Here is a 16861-nt window from a genome sequence, read left to right as displayed (position 1 = left end):
GAGACGAGACGAGACGAGACGAGACGAGACGAGACGAGACGAGACGAGAAGAGAAGAGAAGAGAAGAGAAGAGAAGAGAAGAGAAGAGAAGAGAAGTGCCCCTCATGAAAACATCCCCCCACATGCTTCATGCATATGGCCATTGCCATAGCACCCTCCAAATTCAGGTCAGCCTCCAGGTTTCTATTGCAACCTTAACAGTTTTTACCATCATTATTTAAAATATCTGCTCTAAGGGCCAGCCAAACAGCTCAGCAGATTAAAACTCTTGCAAGCAGGTGCAGGGGCTGGTATACAATCCCCGGGGCTGCCATGCTGGGCCAGTCCCTGCCCCCAGGGCACACTGAGACCTCAATTGAGACTGGGCGTGGTGGCACTTGCTTGCAATTCTAGCTCTTGAGAGGCTGTAAATAGGCAGACCACTATGAGTCCAATCTAGTAGTGAGACCCTGAACACCCTGTAGACCCTTCCCTAAAATATAAAAATAGAATAAAATAAAATGTCTACTCTAGCCAGGTGCAGTGTTACAGGAAGCTGAGGAAAGAAGATTGCCATGAGTTTGAGGCCATCCTGGGCTGCATAATGAGTTCAAAGTCAGCCTGGATCACATAACAAGATCCCATCTCAAAAAAAAAAAAAAACCTCCCCAAACCAGCTTTATTAGGACATAACATACACAACATAAAACTCACCCCTATAAAACAGACTGTAGTGAATCTTAGTATATTCACAGAGTCGTACAACCTTCACAGCTTATTCCAATACATTTGCATTACATTAGAGAGAAGCCCAGATCTCATTAGCTGTTACTCTGCCACCACCACTGGCAACCACTAATCTACTGTTGGCCTCTAATATATTTCTGTCAAATCTACTTATGCACCTAATCTGCACATTTCATTGAAAGGGAAATATAAAATAGATGTCTTGTGTAGTATGATCTATTTCATGATGTTTTCAAGGTTTTCTCAAGCTGTAGCATGTATCAGGCCTTCATTCTTTTTCATGGCCAGGGCCTCAATGGTATAACTAGATATATCACATTTTGTTTATCCATTAGTTGATACACATTTAGATTGTGTCTTAGTCACTTTTCTCATTGCTGGGACAAAATAGCTGACACCCACAAGTTAAAAGAAGAAAGATTTATTTCAGCTCACAATTTCTAGAGGTTTCAGTTCATAGTCAGGTAGCTCCAAGGCTGGCTAGCTTGACAGAGGAAAACAGTTCATGATGTGACAAGCACAAAGCAGCAATCATCAAGCCTTCCCTCCCCTTTTATCCCATTCAGGCTAAAAGCCTGCTGTTTAGTTCCTCCCATTCCCAGGGTGGGCCTTCTGTCTTCAGTAAATCCATTCAGCTACATGCCGAATCTTGCTAATCCATCCAGTAGAGTTACCCAGTGATCACGCAGCCATAATCCACATTTATATACCCCAGATCCAGAATCACACACCCTAGATCCAGCCACCTTCCAAAAGCTCCATCTATAAGCACAGGAGGCTTTGAGGGTACATCTAGATATAATCTATAACAGAGTATTTCCACCTTTTTATCCATTATAGATAATTCTCAGAGAACATTCTTGTAGAAATTTTTATGCAAATATATTAGTTTTCCACTAATATGAGGAAATACATGAGCCTGGATAATTTGTATAGAAAAATTTTTCTTGTCTATGGCCATACCACCCTGAACGTGCCCGATCTCATCTGATCTCAGAAGCTAAGCAGGGTTGGGCCTGATTAGTACTTGGATGGGATAAAAAAGTTTTCTTTAGCTCACAGTTTTAGAGACTGAAAGTACAAATAACCTGCTATCGACACTAATGATATACACTCATTCCATATTCGCCAGCCTCATTCTAGAGAGGCAGAAAGAGAAGGGCTGTTTCATAACAAAATTGGCTCTCAGGAAGACGAAGCAGGAATCCTGTGAGGACTACATTAATCTCTTCCAAACACAAGCTCCCAGTGTCTAAACACTTCCCACTAGTTCCCACTGCTTAAAGATCCATCATATCGTACCCCTACACTGCCACATGGGTGGATCAAGCTTCCTACACTGAACCCTTGGAGAACACATAGCATTGGGATTACAGGCATGAACCACCTTGTCCAGCCAAGTTACACAATCTGGATACAAGTTTCTTATCAGACATGGGCTTTGCAAATGCTTTCTTCCATTTTGTGGGTTGCCTTTTCACTTCCTTGCCAATGTCCTTTGCAACAAAACTTTTTCATCTTTGAAGTTCATTTTTTTTTTGTTCTGTTGCTTGTGCTTTGCCTAATCCAACATTACAAAGATTTAGTCCCGTATTATTTTCTTCTAACAATTTTATAATTTTGGCTCTTTACTTTTAGGTCTATGATTCATTGGAATTTTTTTTTCAACACTGGGGAATGAACCCAAGGCCTTCACACTGAGCTACCTCCCAAGCCCTTTCTTTATTTCCTGCTTTGACACAGGGTCTTACTAAATCACTCAGTTGCCAGGCCTGGGCTTGAACTTGCAGTCCTTTTATTATAGTCATCTGGAATGCTGGGAGTGGAGGTACACACCACATGAGAAGCTGGGAAGTTAATTTTTGTATATGGTGTTTCCTTTGCAATCAAATCACTTTCATGTAACTGGATTAGCTTCCTAACAACATGTTCTCCAAATGTGCTCACCTTCTGAGATACATGTATTGAGTATCTCAGTTACTTTCTCACCACTGAGACACAAAACACAGAAGAGGAAAGCTTTATTTTGGATTACAGTTGGTAGACGTTTCAGTCCTAGTCTCAACTGGCATAGCAGAGGATAAACAGTTCACGGTGCGGCAACAGGAAGCAAAGAAAGATCAAGAAGGAAAGAATTAGATAGAGGGTGCCAGGCCATGCTCCAGTGACCCACTTCCTCCAATTAGGCTTCACCTCCCAACATCACATTTAGCTATGAACTCATCAGAGGGCTAATCCACAGTGAATAGCACACACCCATGATTCAATTATCTCCCCAAAACCCCACTGATGAGCGTATGAGGCTACGGTGGGAGTATATAGCTATAAATCGTAACACTAGGGGTTAGGACACTCTGTTTGTTCATCTGTAAATTTTCTGCTCCTGTTCTCACAGATTAATAGTTAAGAGGCATTGAAGTGAACTTTAATAAATAGTGTGGTTCTTCATGGTGTTTACTCTGACAGGGCCCATTGCCTTAAGCACTGGGCCACCTTGTCAGGACTGTCAGGCCTTTTATATCCATTAACTCAGTCCTCATAACATTCTTTTTTTTTTTCCTCATAACATTCTTATAAGGCAGGTCATTGCCCTTGCTCCTTGACAGATTAGGAAACTGAGACACAGAGAGTTTACCAGATCATGTTCTTAGTAGATAGCAGGGCTAGGATTTGAGCTCAGGGATCAGGGCTTTTTGGAGGCTGGTACTCCTATCATTGTAGCATGTAAAGCCAACATTTGACCTTTGTAACTTTTCCTGTGGCTTCTGCTATAGCTCCTAGGGTTCTTAATGCTATTCTGCAAAACTATTAAATAAAATCTCATTCTCTATACTCCTGCCATCAGTTACTGGTTGTTGTATGCGGCACCACTGTCCCCAGCCACCACATCCTTTGCTAATTTGAGGTTTATCTTTTGGAGTCTGTGGACTAGTGGGACGTAGCCACATGTGGCTCCTGGCCTGATCTGTGAATGCTTTCTGCCTGGGATTGGGAGTAGATTTGGGACAACAGTCAGTTAAACTGAACACACCTTGGTGTCCCCACAGGCCTTGGGTCTGCTGGATAAAATGGAGCAGATGAGCCAAGAACAGATGTTGGACTTCTTCAAAGCCTCTTTGACCAATCTGGTGAGGCAGCAGGAGGGAGGAAGAGGTTGGGGGTATCCCATGCAGCAGTCTCTGCTCCTACCTTCCAGTGCCCAGAACTGTCTACTACAACCAAGCATCTTGGTTCAGCTACTAAATTTTAATTCCACCCCAGAATCTGAAGTAATGTCATTCTCAAAAGAAAACCACTATCATTATCCTCACTGTCACCAAAGAAACTGTCCCTTTCTGAGCATGACCTATGTTCCAGGAACCACACTATGCTGAACTTTGCAACAGGCACTCATTGGCTTCAGTCCTCACTCTGTGAAATAGGACCTTTCATTGTCCCCATTCTACATTCTACAGCCTCAGGCCTCACAGAGAACAAGGGAAAGGGCAAAGTTTGAGCCTGTGTCTGACCACAGACCTGTTGCAATCACATTGTCAGATACGGAACAAGATGGAGCTGGGATCAAATCCCACCTCTGGCTACATGGCGGGGTCTATTCCTATAAATGGGAATGATGCTTTCCACTCACCTGAGCACATATAAGAAGAATACTGTATTTGAAAAGTCTATCAGGAGCCACGTATGGCCATGCATGCCTGCAATCCCAGCACTCAGGAAGCTGAGGCAGAAGGATCACAAGTTGTAGGCCAGCCTGGAGAATATCATGAGACCCTGCCTAAAAAAGGGACCACTGCAGTGCCCCTAGAGGTGCTCAATATAAGTGCATTTTTCTTTCTCAGGAGCTCCAGAACCCATTCACATAACCTCAGCACTGCTCTTGGAATCTGTAGGGAGCACCTGGTATTATTCTCTGACTTATTTCCAAGATAACTGAACACCTGCTTTTGGGCCATATTCTGTGCTAGGGACTTCCTATAAGCTGCCAAACAATACTTTCAGGTAGAAACTGACATTCAGAGAGCATAAGCCACATGTCTGCAGTCACACAACCAAGGAAGAGGATTTGACTCCAAGGAAGAGGATTTGACTCCAAATCCAAGCTAGGATTTGACTCCAAATTTGAGCCTATCCTGCTAAGACACCATCTAGAACTGCCAGGGAAGAAGGCAGGTGACTGAGCCCTGAAGCATAAGCCCACAGATATGAAGGAAGTTTCTTGTGAGGGACTGGAGCAGACCTAACCCTGACTTCTTGTCCCAGAATGTGCCCCCTGAGATGATGTCCATGGTTGTAGACCAGTATCTAGGCAGTGGCTCAGATGCACAAGCCAGACGTGAAGCTTTCCAAGAACTGGCTGGTGATATCATCTTCAACATCCCCACTTTGAATTTCTCAAGAAATCTCCAAGGTAAACCTTTCTCTGGTCACCTGACCCACCCATCCCCACTTGAGCCCAGGAGCTGGGGCATCATAGACAACATGTGTACAAATTTCCCCAGTATCGTGAACACCACACCCTTCTGCCTCCCCAGGTGGAAAGGTTCTTATGAGGACTGAATGAAAAGTCATACGTTCAACATCCAGAGGGTGCTCAGCACTTAGCAAGAGCTCAGAAATGCTTACTGCTAATAATTATGCCGTCATTGTTATTAGGAGTAGGACTGATGTCACCACGAGCTAGTGTAGCCCAGATTTCAGGACCAGGCCAGGCTGTCAATTCCTAACTCCAATCTTGACTTCTCTCTGCAGATTCTGGGCTCCCTGTTTTTTTGTACGAATTCCAGCATGTACCCAGTTCTTTTGCAAAGATCAAGCCACCCTGGGTGAAGGCTGACCATGCAGCTGAGGAAGCATTCATGTTTGGGGGTCCTTTCCTCATGGATGAAGACACCCTCCTGGGTAAGGATAAGTGTGCAATCCCTAGGCTTCCATGCTCCAAGAGGCCAGTCTGGACTTGTAGAAACAGAAGTCTCAAGTCAGTACCAGGGGCCCTTGGGTCCCCTCCAGGCCCCACCTGATTTTGATCCAGAATTGCCTTGAAGTTTCCAGAGGGCAGAAGGACTGTGAGAGAATGGGAAAAATAAAGATAAGAGACAAAAGCTATGGTCAAGTAGAGTTCCCTCTCTCCTGGGATGGGAGGAAAGGAGATGCTTCAGCCACCATAGGGCATTTATTTATACATTTCACAAGTTGGTGCCAGATAATATCACTTTGCCTAGCAACAGGTTGCTTGGATTATCTTGGGGCTTGGTGTTCTCTAGACTGAAACAGCTTGTCCATGTGGATTTGCCTCAGGCGTTCTTAATTCTCCAACCTGCCTTGCCCCAACACGTTTGATCAATTTCCAGGTTCAGCTGCTTCTTACACAAATCTATCCTTCCCTCCAGCCTTTCCAGAAGCCACAGAAGAGGAGAAGCAGCTGAGCCTCACCATGATGGCCCAGTGGGCCTGCTTTGCCCGAACAGGGTGAGAGAGTGAGAGAGAGAAAGAAAGAGAGAGAGAGAGAGAGAGAGAGAGAGAGAGAGAGAGAGAGAGAGAGAGAGCACCTGGAGCCTGGGTTTGGGCCTGGGACAACTCAGACCTGCCCCCAACAGGACAACACAGGAGCCCTTGGTCCTCATTCATTCTTTCCGCTCAGGGACCCCAATAGCAAGGGGCTACCTTTTTGGCCCCAATTCAACCAGTTGGAGCAATATTTGGAGATCAGCCTGGTGCCACGGGTCAGACAGAAGCTGAAGGAAGCCCAGATGCAGTTCTGGACAGAGACACTCCCCAGGAAGATCCGGCAGTGGCAACAACAGAAGCAAAGCAGGAAGGCCCCAGAGGAGCTCTGAGGCAAGGCCTGGATCTCCTTAACTAGGGCCTATGCAACAGGTGGCAGGGTCATGGGTAGGTGGCCTCCTTTTACTCTTGTTGAGACTTTAGCCTAAATTTCACTGATGTTGGCTCATATCCCTTCAAGCATCAACCACAGCAGGACTGGCATGGTGCTCTTTAGAAATGTCACCAAGCTTCTTCCCACCTTTAGACCTTTTCACAAGTTCCTGTTTCTCCATGAAGTACCCTGTCCCCTTTCTTCCTAGAATGGCCCAGCTTCTTGGTCAAGCTCGCTCCTGGGAAACCTTTTCTACCTTTCCTGTGTCCTGTGTCCCTGAATATGTCACCATTACAAAACAATTCACACTAGGCTCACACCATCTCTGTTGGAATCTTTGTCCTTCACAAAAGAAAATATAAATCAACCTGACCCCACTCCATCATTCACACCAAAATCAGGATCTGGTAATATCTGGACAGAGCATAATCCTATAGGCCCACACTCACATGGCCTTTACCAGATAAAGGGCTGGCCCTTGAGATAGTGAGTTCAAGTTCCCAGCCTTAATAGGCTCCTCCTTCTCTTCCTAGCTAGGGAACCCCACCTGTGGGAGAGCTCAGCACAGCCCACAGAGCTCTCACCAGATACAATAGTACAGGGTCAGGGGAGGGTGACCAGGCTCCTAGCCTTCCCAGCCTCCCACACCTTCAACTATGCCTTGATTTCTCAGCACTACCATTGTACAGAGACCCAGCAGACAAGTGCCAATGCTTGGGTCTGCCATTATCTCCCAGTTGGATCAGAGACTCCAAGAGGACAAGCTCAGGTCTGAGTCCCTTCACACCAGGTCCAGGCAAACAACCAGTTTCTCCTAGCAAGCAACCAGTCACTAAGACTCAACCAGGCTCCAGGCTGTTGCTGCTCATTAGCCCGGGCAAGTCTCTCCTGTCACAGAGGACTTGAGCCCCTCACTATCATAAGGCTGGATGCATTGATCTCACACAAGAGTCTGCAGGATCTGCCTCTGTCCTATAGGGATGTACTGTACATCCACAAAGGTACCCTGGAAAGAGATAATCCTGATTTGGGAAGATAGTAGGAATCCCCTAGTTTGACGGCACAGAGAGCATTCTGCATAGAGAAGGGATAACAAATCTTTTAGAGCTTTCAATGATAGCAAACAGCTGGCTGCAGCACACTCTGTAGGTTCGCCACCCCTGACACAGAAAGGACAGCATAAACAAAACCCATATCCATTGTTCTGTCATTGGTGAATAGAGGGCATTTCTATCTGTTGCCAGACCAATAAACGTTATAAACACGATACTGTACTTTGTAAAATTGCCTTTTAAATCAGTTAAGAGAAAAAAAGGAGCCTTGGGGCCCTGACCCCCTGGCACATGATGCGCTCCTTGGGAACTGCTGGCACCCTGCACCCTGAGTTGCCTGGAGCCAGAGGATGAGCCGGCGGCGTGGACTCCTGGCTCAAGTTCAGGAGTTGCAGTGACAGTGACAAGGGCTCCGGAGAAAGAGATGATAATAAAACTCTGCCTCTTCCCAATGTCTATCGGATTCCGATGGCTCCAAACTGCAAGATAATTTTTGAACCTCATAACATGGACCAAGTTTACCCGCTACCCTCTCAAGAAATGGAATGGTTTTCATGAGTTCTTTCAGCTTTGTTTTCTTCTTTGGAAGAATGAAAAAGGAAAGCCAATCCCTTCTACAGCTGATGGTATAATTGCCTTTTGATGCTAATGTTTCTGGAAGAACCTTGAATGTCCAGGGACTTTCCAACACTGCTGCTCATAATCGTCAGTCCTCTTCTGATCAATGTAGAACGAGGATTACCAGGTAACTGCCAGCCCTCTGTGAATCAGTAATCCTGCCAGACTGCGTATGAGGACCGAATAAGTGACTCCTTAATTGGATCAGGTTTTGGATTCATGATATTGCATTTAGTTATTCGGTAGTTCTTCAGTTACTCTGTTAGGTAGGCAGTTTGTTAGTACCCAGCGTCGAACTCAGGTGTTGCACTTGCCATGCAGGCCCTGGAGCCGCTGAGCTATATCTCCAGCCCAGATTCACGCTATTTAAAAAAAAAAAAAAAAAAAAAAAAAAAACTTTCCCATAAAATTTGTGAACAACCATCTTAGCAGATAACTTCAAGACAACTTTTTTTTTAAAACAAAAACAAATCATTTTAATAGACATGGTTTCCACTTCTGTTGATTCACCCTGATTTGTACTATGCCCATGTACCCGTGCAGTTTGGCCTCCTTTCTAGTTGTTTATTTTCCAGCATGGAGCAGTCTTCAATGGTAGACAGTTCAGCTGAACTGTTTATTCTTAAGCAATGCAAGTACCATGTCCTCAAAGAACTTTATCAACTTGAATATTTTCAAAGACCCCTTCAAGGCAGCTCAGCAGGGTGGCTCTTCCCTGAACTGTCCTATTTGGAAGGTGACAGAGAGGGCGTGTACCTCCTCAAGCTCACGGGTTGCTTGTATTCCTACCGCAGTTCCGGAGGCGATAAAGACTGAATAATAAACAGATCTCCAGCAAACAGCCCCACAAAACAGCTTATTTTTGGAAAGTCAACCAAATCATGCAAGCCTTCCTAATGGTGTAATGTGTTCCAGGGTTCTTTTGATATTTAAGAAGGGAAATCCTAATCCTGGTGCACAGGCTTTCATGACAAGTACTCTTATTGATGGCATGACAGGGTTTTCTTCTCCAGCCACCCTTCCACAGTGAAGTGATTTATTGCACTCGAAGCAGAATCGAAAGCATGAAGATGTCTACTTTTGTAATCAGAACTGGTGACAGCCTTCTTATTTCCTGCCAAATGTATCAGACCACACTTTTAACCCTGGTGGCTGCACATCTTCTTGAACGATCCCAGCCCGATTTATAGCTTGTTCCTTCTGGTACCCCTCCAGCCTCATTAGGGGCCGGAAGTAGATGGGGTAGAAGGCGGCCGACCAAGGAGAAGAAACTGCCGAAAAGAAGCGCGGTGCGCAGGTTCCGGGACATGGTGCTGGGCTGGGGTGAGAGCTGGCCTGACCCGCGAAGAGCGCCGCACGCGCGGAGACCTCGCTCCAGCCTCCAAGACAACTTTTCAAAGTTTAATGTAAGGAGGGCTGGTGAGATGGCTCAGTGGTCTAAAGCACCTACTTAGAACAAGCTTAACAAAGCACAAGGACCACGGTTCAATCCCCCAGTACCACATGCCAGCCAGCCCCGCCCCCTGGTGGACTGAGCTGGCCACACACATACACACACACACAAATAATAAAAATAAATTTTTTTAAAAAGTTTAATGTAAGGAATTCCCATGACATTCAATAGTTCTAGTATTCTTTATAAGTTTGACCCTCAAAATAATAATTGAGATGAAGTCTCTTCAATGAAGTATATTATTGTATTTTAGCCAATATTTTCTGGAGTATAGTGATTAGAACTATAGGTTCTCATTAAATGTCTTATATTCCTACTTGTTTTACTAAATTAATACTGTAATTAATGCAAGGTGCTTACTACACTATACATGTGGCAAAACTTTTAACTTAGTTGGTCAAATGTGTATTTCTGCCACGCTTAAAGATACTGTACAATAGAGTTTTAATGAGTTAAGGAACATTAAAGAGGCATCACTATCAGCCATTTCAGACATCCATTCAATACAGTCAATCAGCAATTTATGTACAAATTGCATAGTGAGATATATTTTGACCAAATGCATGTATATATCTGTATAGGTCTATGTATTCATCTGTGTATATGTCATACTGCTTTCTATGCTTTACCATTAATCATTGTGAACATTTATAAAGTACATACATACCCAGATGAAACAGATAAATATATATATATATATATGCAGATATATATTGCTAATGTCAGTGTGTATGTAATCTTTACCTTAATGAGAAGCTTATGAGATTAGACATTATGAAGTGATTAATCAATGTAGGGATATGTTTCTTTATAGTTTTTTTTTTTTTCAGTACCAGTGATTAAACTCAGGACCTTGCACTTTCCAGGCAAGCACTTATCACACTGTCTCCCCGGCCCTGTTACTTTATACTCTTCTGTCTATTTATGTAAACTACATTATTGGAAACCTACATATTGGGGCCAGTGAAATAGCTCAGTGGTCTAGAGCACCTATGTAGGCAAGCTTAGGCAGGTGCAGAGGACCATGGTTTGATCGCCAGCACCACATGCTACCTAAGCGCTGCCCTCATGGTTGGTTGACATGGCCAAAAAAAAAAGGAAGAGAGAAAGAAAATCTACATATTTAAAAGCACAATTAAAAAGGCTTCCTCAAAAAAAAAAAAAAGGCTTCCTTGTATTTCCTAATATTATCACTTGAAAAGTTTTTCTAATTTTTATTGTTCCTTTCCTTGTAATAAGAGAAAAATAAAATAGCAATTAAATAATTTCAAGTCAGGTTAGTGGGATAGTTACAATAATTAGTACATTACATATTGATTTCTTCACAGTGGGTATTCAGAGGACAAGATGCAGACATGATATCTTTGTCTAAACAATATTAGTACAAACCTTTCTTCTCAATGAACTAAGTGAGAGTAGTTGTATGTCTATCCTCATATATATATATATATATATATATATATATATTCCCTACAAGTAAACAGTCCATTATTTATACTTTTGCTAGTATTTATCCTAGTGATCTTTATCTTATTGGGGGTTACTAGGAAGGTAGCTTCATGAAATTTGTGCACTCTCTGCTCCTTTACTTAACTGATAAAAAAAAAGAAAAAAGGAATTTATATTTTGTTACTATAAGTGGTATAATTAGAGTTATGGGGCCACTCCCCTCCACTCACCTAAACCTGGGTAATGCTCCAGGGCCAGACCTCAGACCTTTGTCCTAAGGGTTACTACCTAGAGGCAGAGACAAGAAAAGAAAGACCCCTGAGCCTGCCCTGGAAAACTCCAAAATTCAAAACCAGGAGGCATGTATGCCACATCCTCCAGCATGGTCTACTATAACCTTGCTTCAGAGCTCACTGAAGGTTCATGCAAATAAACTGCATCCCATACATCCAATTATAACAGAGTGAGTTATGAGAAAGGATATGTGCAGTGGACACAGGTAACATGGCTCAGCACTGTCAATCACGCTGTCAGTCAAGCTCTGGAAGCCCCAGAGAGAGACACTGTCATCAGGCACACCATAAATCTCTCAACCTTCACCACTCATGCCATTGTTCTCTCCACTGGTGTGACCCACTCACTAGGAGCATTAAATTTGGCCTAATTAAACTTTGTTGCTTTTTCCTTACCATCACATGGCACATCAAATTCTTTGGCACATAGCACACAGGAACCTAGGAACGTGTCCAGCACCTCTTCACTCATGGTGATGCATAGACGGTGAGCACCTAAGTCAGCTTGGAGTACACATCTGTCAGACTCAGAACTCAAAGCCCATTTCACTTTGCTGCCTGTTTTCCCTTTGTGCAACCAAGAAAAATATGGGTGTTCTTAAGAAAATTCTAGCAAGATATGTGGGGGAAATCTTTCCAGCTTCCTGAGAGCTGCTTCTGACCCCTAAGATAATGATATGCCAGAGTACCTGGCTGACCTGGCTGCCCATTCTATGTCCCCTGGGCCCATGTGCACACTGGATGGGGCCATATGTGACCTGCATACTCCACTGATGTGCCTGCCCAGGCACAACTGCTTTCCATATGGATCAGGTGAAACGTTGGTACTTCTCTGGGAAGAGGTGGCAAAGGCAGAGGCCACCTGTTGGCAAGACTGGCCCATAAGGTCCACACAGAATTGGTCAAGGAATGGCACATCGGAGTAGGGGAAACTATGTGTACCTGGCCTCCAGGGTTGGAGGGTGGGCTCATGTTGTCTGCCTGCTCCACTGCCTTGCCCTGGTAGGCCTGTGCTTTCAGTTATACTCTAGGGTTCTTGGTGCTAACTTGGTCAAAAGCCTGGGTAGAGAAGGAAGACACTCCTTTGTCTCCTGCAGCCTGAATTCCATACTCCTAGCAATGTGGCCACAACCCAGAAGGAGTTCAGCAGAAGAATACAGTGAAGACAGAAAAGTGGTCAACACAGGGGTCAGATAGAGCTGCTGGTAGACCCTACTTCCCTAGATCTGTCTTCCCTATGCCATCACTGCTACCTTTTTATATCCCACACTGAGCTAGGCATTGTGGCTTATCCCTTTAATCCCAGTGTTCAGGAGGCTGAAGCAGAAGAGTTGCTGTAAATTCAAGACCAGCCTGGGCTCCATAGTGAGTTCAAGTCCAGCCTGGACTATACAGTGAGACCCTGAAACACTGAAAGCCCTGTGTTGTTGGCTGGGCTTATAATCTCATTACCTGGGAGACTGAAACAGGAATGCCATTGGGAGTTCAAATCTGGCCTAAACTACACAGTTAGATCCTGTCTCAACACTATCTCCCTGGGGGAAAAAAAAAAATCCCACACTGACTGTGAACCCACTACTAATGCTCATGAAAGAAACTGAGCTGGATGTACTGGTGCACACCTGTAAGCCTACCACCAAGACTAGAAACTGGAAGATAGAAGATTCAAACCCAGTCTCAGAACTGTAGGGACTTTATCAAGAACCTGCTCTGTACAAACAAACAAACCATCTGTACTATACACATACTTTTTTTCATGTTGTTATTACCTAAGCAACATAGCCTAACAACTATTTACATGTATTAGTAATTACAAGTACTCTAGGGATGATTTAACATATATTGGAGGACAAATAAATAAAAGTATATTGAAAGATATGTGTAGGTTACATGAAAAATTATTTTTCTAAAATGTATAAGTTATTTAATTAGGTTCTTAGTAAGAAATTTAGAACACTAATTAATGAGGATAAATTACATTTGTCAAGGCAAAAAAAGGATTGCAGGTAGCCCCGGAGCTGAGGAACAGCTTTGATTTTTGCTCAAATCTGTGAGTCCACCACTTTCTGATTGACCTTGCACTGCTCTGAAATCTGGTATCTCTCTTGCTCGGTGTTGAAGATCTCGCCCTCCTGGTGTCTGGGCTTCCGCAGCTGCTTCTTCTTGAAGTAAGCATCAGTGAGGTGTTTGGGGATTTTCACTTTGCTGATGTCAATTTTTGTAGAGGTGGCAATGACAAATTTCTGGTGTGTTCTTCGTAGAGGAACACGATTAAGGCTCAGAGTCCCAGTCACAAGTAGCAAGCCACTATCCAACTGCTTCAGGAAGACCACTCTCTTGCCTCTGTGACGCCCAGTGAGGATGATCAAGATGGTGCCAGGAGTGATGCTAGCTAGAAGTTTCCTCACATGCTGGCTGAAGGGTTTCTTGCCATGGCGCAAGAGCTTTCGGGGCACATCTTCAGTAGGGTAGTATCTAGGCATTTTTCAAAGCTTAACCACCCAGCTGCCTCCATTCTTGTCGCCACCGACTGGTTTTGTGATCATAGCAAGAACTTTCTCCTTTTTTTTCTTCTCAACCTTTGACTTAGCAGCTGTGTACTTTCTCTTGTACAAAGCCTTTCTGGAATACATAGCAGATTGGGAGTATCTACCAATTCCTCTAACAAGGACAGGATTTCAGCTGCAGTGGGGCTGCCCCTTCTTGGCTTTTTTTTTTTTTTTTTTTTTTTGCCTTCTTTACCTTACCCTTTTTACCAGTACCACTGGCAGAAGCCTTCTGGGCTTCGGGTTTCTTCTCTTCAGTGTTTGGCTTCTCAGTTTTTTCACCCACCATCTTGCAAGATGGGAAAGAGAACTAAGTTTTTCTACATGAAAAATTATACTATTTTACATAAGAGTCTTGAGAATCCTTAGATTTGGAGAGGACTGGACCCTTTTACCCCACACAGTGCTTTACTTTCTCTTTATTTCTTTTTCTTTTTCTTCCTTTTATTCTTCCCCCAATCCATGGTACTAGGAATTGAACCTAGCACTCTCTGCTCCCTAGCACTGAGAATATCCCCAGCTTCCCTCCCTACCTTTTGTATGAGACAGGGCCTTGCTAAATCATTAAATTGCCCAAGCTGAGAATTGGAGAAATAGCTCAGCAGCAGAAGTGCCTGCCTGGCAAATGCAAGGTCTTGGGTTTGATCTCTGGTACAAGAAAAAGCTTAAAAGATTATATGTTGCCAGAAGAACTGAAAACTTCATACCACAGTGATATATGTGCAACCAGTTTATAGCAGCGCAATTTGTTATAGCTAAATCCTGAAAATAACCCAGATGCCATCAACTGAAGAATGGATAAGGAAGATGTGGTATTTTTACACAGTAGAGTATTATTCAGCTATAAAACAGGATAAATTTGAATCTTTTGTCGGTAAATGGATGCAATGAGAGAACATACTCTTAAGTGAAATAAATCAATCCGCATTGCAAACATCATATTGTCTCCTTAGTGTGAGAATCTGAAAGAGAAAAATGGAATCTGAAGGGTACAACAGATAGTGGTAAAAGGGCATATGCTTATTCAAAAGGAAAGAGTTACTGAGTTGAGGAGAAGGACAAGAGAGGGAGTGGTGGAAAGAGACTTATCTATGTACATAAGCAGGATGGTTTGGACAACTGTACTGTGCATTTCTGATGGTCTATAGAAAGAAGCAGTTAATGCTTTCATTTGTTTTGTCTCCTTTTTTCAATTGGTCATCCTTTTTGTCTTCTTCACTTCTTATACATTTCCTTATTTTTTTCTTTCTTCTTCCAATTTTACATGCATATATCTGGTAATATGAATAACTGGTTGGAAGACACCACTATGTATTACAACAAATACTGTGAAATTCATATTACTTTGTTAAGTGAAAATCTGTATCACTTGTGATTTTTTCCATTTTAATTCTAATTGTTTTTTTTTGTTTTTGTTTTTTGTTTTTTGGTTTTTTTTTTTTTTTTTGAGGAACCGGGGATTGAACTCAGGCCCTTGCGCTTGCCAGGGAAGCACTTATTCCACTGAGCCATCTCCCCAGCCCAATTCTAATTTGTACTCTCTTTAAAAATTTTTGTAAAAAATGAAAAAAAATGAATTGCCCAGGCTGGGCTCAAATTTGGCAACCATCCTGCCTCAGCTTCCCAGAATACTGAGATTACAGGTGTGCCATTATGCCTGGCCTGTTTCACTTTCATTATCTCACTTAACCCTCACTACAATCATAAGGGATCTGTTCTGTTCTTCTGCTAAATTGCCAGTGATAAAACTGAGACTGGCAAAAGTCAAATGATTTGCCCAGGGTCTCACAAATAGTGCAGGACAGTGCTGGGATTCAGATTCTGGCAGCCTGGCTCAGAAACACCACCACACTAACCAGCTGCCACTGCAGAAGCTGTGACAATGTCACTCTGCAGCTTATTACATCCTGTGACTACAACATCCCTTCTTCCCCTATTCCCTCCAGGTGTTTTGGAGTGAAGCAAAGCAAGGTATTAAATGGCATTTATCATGTAAACAATTTTTTATGTGTTTTGGAAAGTCTCTCAGAACAAATTTCTTGGGCAAGGGATGTAGGCATTGATCTTAGGAGACATCTGCATGCCTGCCATCAGGTGAAGGCATCTATCTACCTTGCCAACAGCAAGGATTCATCAGGGAGGGGAAACAATATGCCACCCTCAGGCCCCAGGACACAGTAAACTTGAAGTCTCCAACCCAAATCAGCATACAAGGATTTTCTAGAAAATGACCTGAGAACCATGTCCATAAATTGGATTTTCTTAGATTTGTTTCCCCTGCATCCCCCATGCTCCAAGGCTCCAAATCCCAAGCAAGATCTTCGTCTGGATGACTCCTTTGCCTGGCTGACTCCTCCTCATCCTTTACTTGGAGCATTAGTACAGAGATGTTTCCTTCCCATCACCTGGCCCTGGACTCACTAGGTGCCCCTCCAGGCCTCTCACAGTTGCCTCCAGGGTGGCTCCCCAAGTCAGACTAGAAACCCACAGGCCCTGACCCTCACACTAATGTCCTATCCAAGGCATGGGGCCTCTGACTCCACAGTGATCCTGGCTCAAAGCCAGAAGAGGAGAAAGACTGCAGAAGGGTCTGGGCAAAGCAGAGGGGAGCAGGGTAGCCCAAGGTCCCTAAATCCAGAGAGGAAGCCTGGGAGCTGAGGGGCTAAGTGACTCAGAGTTTGGCTCAGAACTTGGCATGACCATACGCTCAGAGCTTGACTCACACCTGCCTCGCTTTAAGCCATTGCCCACACACAACTGAAGTGGGCAGGGATTGCATCGATGGTGACCTGCTGTCAAAAGCCAAAGACAAGCGTGTGGGCTGGTCAGAAGCATTACCTGCTGATAGG

General features: G+C 43.7%; 1 protein-coding gene and 1 pseudogene across 2 annotated transcripts in view; one reads left to right on the top strand and one right to left on the bottom strand.

Annotated features, from left to right (window-relative positions):
- Nucleotides 1-7318, top strand: part of Ces3 (carboxylesterase 3) — a 14045-nt gene extending 6727 nt beyond the window's left edge. The window contains exons 10-14 of one of the 2 annotated variants that reach the window (XM_023709248.1): nt 3774-3854; nt 4987-5134; nt 5476-5625; nt 6114-6192; nt 6365-7318. In XM_023709248.1, the coding sequence (XP_023565016.1) occupies nt 3774-3854; nt 4987-5134; nt 5476-5625; nt 6114-6192; nt 6365-6560 (654 nt within the window). In that variant the 3' untranslated portion in view covers nt 6561-7318. The remainder of the gene's footprint in view (nt 1-3773; nt 3855-4986; nt 5135-5475; nt 5626-6113; nt 6193-6364) is intronic. The other variant, XM_023709249.1, reaches the window with a different exon arrangement.
- Nucleotides 7319-9378: 2060 nt separating this feature from the next.
- Nucleotides 9379-9646, bottom strand: LOC101578041 (annotated as a pseudogene).
- Between the last annotated feature and the right edge of the window lie 7215 nt (nt 9647-16861).

Source organism: Octodon degus, unplaced genomic scaffold, assembly GCF_000260255.1.
Source record: "Octodon degus isolate 3935 unplaced genomic scaffold, OctDeg1.0 scaffold00011, whole genome shotgun sequence".
Lineage (NCBI taxonomy): Eukaryota > Metazoa > Chordata > Mammalia > Rodentia > Octodontidae > Octodon > Octodon degus.
The sequence above is the reverse complement of the archived record's forward strand: the minus strand, read 5'-3'. Positions and strand labels throughout refer to the sequence as shown.